This window comes from Corvus brachyrhynchos, unplaced genomic scaffold (assembly GCF_000691975.1).
Source record: "Corvus brachyrhynchos isolate BGI_N302 unplaced genomic scaffold, ASM69197v1 scaffold209, whole genome shotgun sequence".
NCBI classification, from domain to species: domain Eukaryota; kingdom Metazoa; phylum Chordata; class Aves; order Passeriformes; family Corvidae; genus Corvus; species Corvus brachyrhynchos.
Genome location: NW_008246056.1, coordinates 3,206,601 through 3,215,511, shown reverse-complemented (window position 1 = coordinate 3,215,511; position 8,911 = coordinate 3,206,601). Strand labels below are relative to the sequence as shown.

The 8,911-nt window shown below is 40.3% G+C and overlaps 1 protein-coding gene across 3 annotated transcripts in view; it reads right to left on the bottom strand.

The window, feature by feature from the left end:
- Positions 1-8,911, bottom strand: part of MPPED1 (metallophosphoesterase domain containing 1) — a 62,521-nt gene that overhangs the window by 6,032 nt on the left and 47,578 nt on the right. For all 3 annotated transcript variants that reach the window (XM_017745861.1, XM_017745859.1, XM_017745860.1), the window contains exons 5-6: positions 6,511-6,626; positions 1,819-1,932 (exon numbers count right to left, since the gene is read on the bottom strand). In XM_017745861.1, the coding sequence (XP_017601350.1) occupies positions 1,819-1,932; positions 6,511-6,626 (230 nt within the window). The remainder of the gene's footprint in view (positions 1-1,818; positions 1,933-6,510; positions 6,627-8,911) is intronic.

Below are 8,911 nucleotides of genomic sequence, written 5' to 3'. Positions count from 1 at the left end.
CCATGTGCAGAGGTATTTTTGGCAGACATGGTAGTGCAGAGAGGGAATAGGGAAGAAACATCTCTTATAAGCATCTCTTCCCCCCAGATGTTCAATAAATGACTGCTGCAGATGTAGCTATGCTCGCTCAGAGGAAGAACTCATCTGTTCAAATCATGCATTCTCTCTACAAAGTGCAGCTTCGTTTGCACAGGCTGCCTGCAATGGGAATTCTCCTCTGCAGAGATTTAGCATCCCACTGAAAAACAGGCTCTGCAGTTCCCCATTTGTTTTCTCTAAATTATGATAGTTAACAAGAAGAGTACCTTGTTTCTGTGTTTTGATACCTACTGTGCCAACTTCATTAATTCACAGGATTTACCATTCTATGGAGGTGCCATTCTCTTCCCTCGAGAGACAAAGTTGGGCTTGGTTTTAGCAGATGTGATTTTGTTTACCTGCCTGAAGCTTCATGGCTTGCTGTTTGCTTATATCCCCTACAACCCTCTTGGCTTACAATTTCTGAAATGACAATGAGCTTGAACTGCATTCACCACCTCTCTCTGTTGGAATATCAAAGACTGCTCTAGCAGCATTATTTGCTTACTCTGTGATTTAACAGCACTTTGGACATTAACCAGGCATTAACAGGTCACTGCAGATGAGACACATAAGGAAAATGGACCTAATCCTTGAGCTATAAAATAATGATCTTAACATCTTATCCATTAATTTTACACCAGCACCCCTCTCAGCAGTGTCACTTCTAATGTGCCATGGTGAAAGCCCCCAGCAGCAAGTAAGAGAGGGACTTCTTGGGAAGGGTTCTTCACAAAACCAGAAGTATCTGAAGGCCAGCTTCTCCCGTTTTGCCATTTCTACACTGGTGAGACCCACAGAGATCCTCCAGCAAAGGCTGGAGCAGTCCCAGCAGCAGAAAACTAGCAGTTGTGGAGTACCTTTTCCTGCCAGTGAGTTAACACTGCCAAGCACTGAGCAGCTGATAATACACACTCACGTGCCAATGGTTTGCTCCTGCACAGCCCACTGCGTTCTGCTTGGGGTGGGGGCACTGCTTGAAGTCTTGCTGCCTTGCTTTGTGAGCAGGACAGACAGCATCTACCTCTCCCTTTGCCTGGAGACGAACTCCTGCTGTCGCTGACTTCAGCAGAGCACATCTGTCACCATTTACTGGCTTGTGTGAAGGGAACTCAGTTTTTTCCCCAATAAATACCAAATAGTCAAGAGAACCACTTGTTTTGTCTAGGCATAAAATGTTTCCCCTGCCAAAGCAACTAAATACATCCATAAATATTTTGGAACTTCTACACAAGTCAGTGGTGGCATCCCTCATGATTTCAACTTCATATACACACTGATGGGGAGAGACAACCTTCATTGTACAATCTTGAAGATCAAGCCTTAGAAGCATCCCTCAAAGCATTCCTACCCCTTTTACAAGCACAGAAGCCGAGACACAGAGATCTGACATGAATTATTGTAAAGCACAGATTCTGCTGAGGAAAATACAATCCCTCCATCCTAATATTTAGTCACTTTCTGTACCTAGTGGACTTGGGTTCTAACTTTAAAACTCACAGTAAAACTTCACTTCCCTGTGAAGGAAGCATTGACCTGTTTTACAGAAGTAGAAAGTGAAACTCAAGTGCAAATATTGAAATGTGGCTATAAGCCGATTTCACCTCTGAATATGCAGCTAAATATGTATCTGAATTCTAGAAGTGCTTCAGTTCAGACATTCGAGTTTGAAAACACTGGTTAAGCCTTCTCTCTTTGTGGTTTCTAAATACATATATATAAAAAGAAATGTGTTCTGACCTTCATGGATATGTCCAAAAACATGAAGCCTTGGCTGTATTCGTCTCTGGACTGTGTTCAGCAGCTCAACACATCCTACCCGTTGCATTTTCTTAGGAACCCAGTCTAGAAAACCTTTGGAAAAGAAAGGAAAGCTTTAAGAGAAGACAGGTAATCCACGAAGTTGTGCTGTTATACAGCACTTTTGAGATTTCATGTCTCATGCCTTTTCACAAACAGCCACAGAAGAACTGAAGTGGCAAAAACTGTGTCTGCCTTGGTAAGCAGAAGAGGAAGGAAAGAAAAATACTGGAGGAAAACCATAAAAGCTCATCTGGATAAAAAGGACTATGATAACTCTTTCCAGTTGTTTTTCAAAGAATAATCACTGCAATCAAAGCATTTTTCACACTGTTGTTCATGGGATAACTCAATGCTTTACCCATTTTTCTTCCTGAAGAAAATGAGGTGCAAAGAGCAGTAAGTCCACAGCGAGCCTCTAAAGAATTTAAATGAACATTTAGCTATTTAAAACCAGTCCTGGGACCTACTTTTTTAGATTGAACACTTGAACTGATGTAACAGAATCTGTGCTGCCAAAAACACAACTATATTGTTAACACATTGAATCCTACAGTAGTGGAGCTCAGGTGAGGAATTTACTGCATGCCCCAAAAATAACATCCTCAAGTTAAACCACTTTATGGCACAGCAAGTCCCACTTGCCTGAACTGATGGATCTCAGACAGGAAGAGAAACTCAGGCCTTTTGCAGAAGATGTATTTAAGTGCTGCATTTATTTGCACAAAAATTGTGCAAAAATCTATTTCTTACAAAAATAGACAGAAATGTTACATCAACTTGCCTCTTTGTCTAAAAATACTGCAGGGGGATGTTTACTGCCAACTGAAGTCTCATGTTTCCTTCCAAGTAGTAGTATAAGGAGGATGTTGTTGTATTGGAGTGTTTGCAACAACCAATCTGTTTTCTTCCTATTGTTCAGTCATTTTCATCAGGCTCAAATTTGGAAACCTAAAAGACAAAATCTTCCTGCTTTTATTTTGTTGTTCTGATATTTTCCCTGCGTGCCTGTCATAGCTTTGCATCTCTTGGATTTGCTGCAGTAGTGTGAATATATTGTGCCTTTAGCCAGAGGTACAGAGCCTGGACCTGGTTTCGATACATTTACTTTTGATGTCCACTCAAGCATGGCTAAGCAGCCAGCCAACTGGCTTAAAAGACCAGAATTGTGGTCTTTTCAATTCAAGCTCTTGGAAAAGCTCTCAGATTCACTAGAGCTTCAGGGTAGGTTCACACATTGAGAAATACCTCTGTAGCTGCCAGTGCTTGAAAACTGGGCTCGGTAAACTGTGAGGTTTTATCAAAATGGCAAAAAGTTTGCACTTGTTTCATAGCTACTCGGAGAGCTAAGCTCAATTTTCAGAAAAGAGTTGGGAATGGGGCATCCTAAGTGCCAAAAAGAGGAAGCTCTGATCATGGCCAAAGACTTGAAGGTGCTGCTTGGCACCTGTCAGGGGATGTAGAAAAAGAAAGCCCTGCTGAACTACAGCCAGATTGAGCAATGCTCCCTTCTGCTGAACTCACTTGTGCCATCAAAAGGAGGTGAAAATTCACTGGAGAAAACAGTATTTATAATGTCAAAGTGAGGCCAGCAATTCCTCTGGAATCCAGTCATGCTTTTTTTTTTTAGTAAACATATTATAACCATGGGTTTTACTACTCCAATGATTTGAAACAGTTAATTGTCAACATGTCTGTGGCAAATATAAAGCCAAAAGTATTTCCACTTCAAAAACTTCACAAACAAAAATCCATAAAATTAACTTCTCCATTAAATTAAGCATTATTTATGTTGAACATGTTTTTGTTTACATGCATTATCACCCTTCTGAAGCCTTCCCATATGTTTGCAGCTTATTATGTACACCTGACTACACAAACTAAGAATAATTGATTACACCTAGCTAACAATTAGAGTTCATCTTAGGGGTTTTTTAATGTTTGGTTACTTGAAACAGGTTTCTGCAGCTGTCAGGAAAGTATAAATCTCTGTCACAGACTATCAAGCAGACAGCTGCAAATGAAGACTTAAAGGTGAAATTAAATTAAAAACAAAGAAAAGAAAGTGAACTTTTGGAAGAGAAATAAAAGAATCATAAATGCAGATCTTTAAGAAACAAAAATATGCTGATATGGAAATGAGCATTAACACTGATCCCATAATCACAAATACTATATTTCATAAGCTATGAAATATATGGCATTTCTTTATAAATAATAATAAGCAGGTTACTAATAAAATGGTCAAAAATAGCTGTTTTAACCTTTGCTTTCTCATCCTGTGTGAACCTCCCAAGTATCCCTGCTCTGGTTTCATCCCAAAGCACTACTCTAAAACAGAAGAGAAAAATTACTTGGATTTTTGTTACATGGCTAAATGAAAAACAAAGTTCATTAACTCTTAATGGTACTTCTGCATCTAAATCAGACCTAAAATCTATGCAATAATGTAGTATTAATTAGCTTAGGAGGATGCACACTTTTCTGAAGTCAGAGAATGAGAAACCAGCACAGAAAATGGATGATGGGCAGAATTTAGGCAGCCATGCTGGATAAAACACCCAGAATTTGCAAGAGGACTGATTGCTATTTATGATCATTAGGAACAACTCTAGTGAGTTGTAGATCAGTAGATCAGAACAACAGGAATCAGCTTTGTGGTTAAAATAATTGGCTGGGAGGGTCAAGGAGGATCCTGTCTCCCAAAAGGTCTGTGGACAGAGCTGCACAATAAGGTGGTTCTGTAAGTTAGGCAAAGTGTTAATTTCTTTGAAGTGTCATATATTTGTTGCCATGGGTGTCAGGGAGACCAACAGCTCCTGCCCTCAGGCAGAGGGTTCTGTGCCTGAGCCACCTATTAATGCATCAGTAAGAGAGAAACAAAGGAACAGGAACTTCTAAAAAAAAAGAAAATTCTTGGGGGATGGTTGAAGATAAAGAATTAAAAAAAAAAAAAAAAAAGAGAGAGCACATACTGAGCCAAGCAGATGGGAGGAATTCACATTACTCCATTACAATCACTGGAGATGGGTGGCCCTTCCTCAGAATTACTGCAATTACTAATTTACTTTTCAATTACTAAATTTTCTATTAAATTTATTACTAAAGTCTGTCTGTTGAGTGCCAGCTCTGCAGTGCTCTTTAGGGGTCCTCCTCCCTCTGTTGATCCCAGAGGCTACTGGAGAGACCTGGTGGCTAAAGTAGCAAGGTGGTTGAAACTCTCCACTTTCCAACAAGGGATTTCAAGTGAATGTTCACTCAGCTGAAGGCTGGATTGTTTTACAGTTGGTTAGCTGGCTTTAAAAGGGGCTTTCTAAGTCTGGAAAAAGCTCCTGAAAAAGTTTTAAATATGACTTATAAATAAAACTGCATGAAAGACACAGCATCATGCCTTGGATTCTGACAGGGATTACCCCCATACTAATGGCTTGGAGCTGATATCTCTTAAGGGCTGAAACCCTTAATTTCTGACATCCACTTTTACAATACATGCTCATAGTAAAATCAGTCCATGGCATGGCATGAGACTCCACTTAGGTGAAGAATCAAAACACAACCCCCTAACTGTGAGAAACCCTGCTTACAAAGAACTACTTTCCCCCAGGATTAGTGAGCAGTGGAATGCAAACATGTCTTTCTAAAGAAAACAAAACACAAACCCTTTAGATACTTTCTCCTCCGAGCTCTGAAAGAGAAGAAAGGGTGGAAGACGAGGGTTTTAGCTTCAGGAAATTGGGGAATCTAAAGGTTTAAAGAAACCAACTGCCTTCATCTCACACAAAGCACAGTAAGACTCAGCAGAACACTTGAGCACATGCTTCTTGTTCATGTCCATTTACTAAATTAGCGATAGTCAAACACACATTCCCATTAAATATAGACTGCTATATGTTAAATAGATTGAAAAAAAACCTTAAAAGCCTTGAGCTTTCACTGAATCTGGACAAATTTGTGTGATTGTATTATTTCTGTAGCAAAGGTAATGTCAAAATTTTCTAGAAATACAAGAAATCTGTTATTGTAGATAGATAGCTTTTATATCACCTGTATTAATATTTGGGAAATGCACATGCAAAACTATTTCTTTTTGATGTGTTCATGTTGCCAAATTGTATTACAGATAAGCAGTTCAACAATCCTGTCCAAAGAACAGGCGAACAATGGGGAGCATCCGGATTTGTGAGGCAGAAGATGCACCAAGTCAGTATGATAAGGAAAAATAGAGATTCTGGGTACTTGTTGGTGGGAGAATGCTACTGCAAGTCAGGGAGAAAGTGATAAAAAATAAGACCCTAATCCTGCATTTCTATTCAAACAAGCTCCACTCTTTCAATCTAGTAATTTCACCAGTGGCAGATTAGACATATGCATAGGAAAACTAGACCCTGCTTATTTATAAAGCTCATTATGGCTTTTTATGTTAAGGTTTTACTTTTTAAGCCATTATTTAATTTAAGCCATTGAGCAGAGGTGACACAGGTAATCATGAGCTGAAGTCCTGGAGCTGCTGAAATCAGTATGCATGTTGCTTTTGACTTTTCTAAGTCAGGATTGCACTGTTTTTCTAAGGAGAGCCATCAGTTACCATATAATCATCTGAAACACACAGCTAAGAGCACTATAATTTCTTACCGAGAGGTGGTCCATGTGTTATAAGAATATCTATTCCATCTGGAATAAGGTTCCATTTCTCTAATAGTGCTTGGCCTCGTGGAAGATTAAAGCCCCAGCCATAAAACCAAGGTTGCCTGCCAAGAGAGGAGGAGAATGTCTTCAGCAGTACTTCCATGTACTGGTTATCTAATTAAAATACTGAGGTTGACTCTTTACTACCATGGAATTTGAAGACACAAATAGCATTCATTTTCTTCTTTGTGTGCACAGTAATCCCCTCCTTCCATACAAGCAATGTTGTTTAACTTGAATGGCAAATCCATGCAGTCCTCCCCACTTCCAGTAGACAGCATACAGTAAAATATTCACAGTATTCCTCCAACTACTTACAAGCCCTGGATACCAAGACCTCCATGTGTGGATTATCACACTGACTCTCACAACATTTAGAAGAACAGCTGTCTCAGACACCTACACATGATTTATGTTTCACATTGGCTCCCAGCACATTTGGCCCTTAGCCTGTGACCAGCTGGACAAGGACAGACCCTGGCACCATGACAGATCCTGCTCCAAAGTCAGAGACATCATCTCTGCTGCTTTGTTTCCCTAATTGGATACATCCCATCAGAACAAGAATGCTGCTGCTTCTCTTACAAACAAATTTCTTCTGTCCTCTGGTGTGTTGACTTGCTTTTAAGTAAGACTTTCCATATTCAGGATTTCTTATCAGACAGGCATTTACATTTTTTAAAACGTACTTATGGAGCAGTGCATCATGGAGCAGCAGGACGGTAACACTGCCAGTCAGAACACAATTTATCTTCCTATCCCACTGATTAAAAAGCGATATTTCACAGCAATTATGTCACAGTGTTAAATTACGTCTTGCTGTCTAGGCTCCAATTCTAGGTCATAAAATTGAGGGGTTAGTTTTAGGCTGGAAGTTTTAATAATTTTTTGACTGACATCTTCTGGCCATACCATATTTGAAGAACAATGAACAGAAGGCTTTTCTTCCACAGACAAAAAGAGGCTCAACTACTGATGACTGAAAGGCTTTCTTTCTCATCCCCTGCCTCTTCATCACATGCCCTGGATAACCAGGGTCTTGAGAAACAGGTGTCCCAGAAGAAAAAAAAAAAGATGAAACTTTGAACATCTGCTTTGAACAGAAGCTGTGATGAGGGAGGTGAAGAAGGTGTGTGAAGAAGAGATGCTAACAGCACTAGCTGTGAAGCACAAATCATGTTCTGAGTAACACTGCTCAGGCCAAGGCAGCTGGCTAAGATAAAGACACATCCCTATATCAGGCCACAAAGTCACACTTTTCTGGTTACCTGTTCAATATTCCAAGCAGCCTTTTCTCAACTTCCTGCTGCCAGGGTCTAGAGGGAGGCGCAGGGGAGACATTATCTCTCTAAAATTTCCTGAAAGGAGGCTTTAGCAAGGTGGGAATCGGGTCTCTTCTCCCAGGTAACAATCAATAGGACAAGAGGAAATGGCCTAAAGTTGCACCAGGGGAGGTTGACAGTGCAGTGGCTAAGACATCATGCCTGGAAGCATTTAAAAGATGTGTAGATGTGGCACTTGGGGACATGGTTTAGTGGTGTTAGGTTTATGGCTGGACTTGATCATCTCAAAGGTCTTTTCCTAAACAATTATAGGAGTCTCCTAACTGGCTTATTGTTCAGCAAGGTACCAGCAGTGTTACCATGTGACATTGCCACACAGCAATCATACAAGCTCTGTGGAGCTGGATCAGCCCCTCCTTACATTCAGCTCAGCACTGAGAGAAGGAAAGTATTTTTACCACAGAGGAATGCCTTGAAAACAAAAAACCTGAAGTTTGTGAGGTGCTTGGATATTACAGAAGTGGGAGGCTTCGTAAAAATATACAGTAGTTGGCTTTTTCTAAACTCTTCATCCTTTCCTGCCTTGAGATTGCATTCCACACCTAACATGCCAAGTGTATTTCTTCACCAAGACAAAAACACACAACTGTTTGGCAAATCATCTGTAGGCCCAGGGCACATTTTCCAGCAGCAATATCTCACTGACAGAAAATATTTTCAAGGACAAATAAGTAGCAAAAGAAGTGCCAGCACAGTAAATCATGTTTTTTAACTCATGGACAGTTTCAGTGGATATACATCCCTGCTTCCATCCCTCACTTGGTCTGGTGCTGTTGGGCTGGGACAGGATTGACCCCGGTTCCCCAATGGGAAGTGAGGGGAGGCAACCATCCCACAGGTATGTCAGACACAGAAAAGAAACTGAGGGGAAAGACCAGTGTTTGCCCAAGAAGCACAGGTCAAAAACTCACAGAATAATTATTTTAAGACTACAGTAAAGCATTTTTAAAGATAAATAATCATGACTGCCACAGGTCTCACCAAAAGCCAGCTTAATCCTGCTG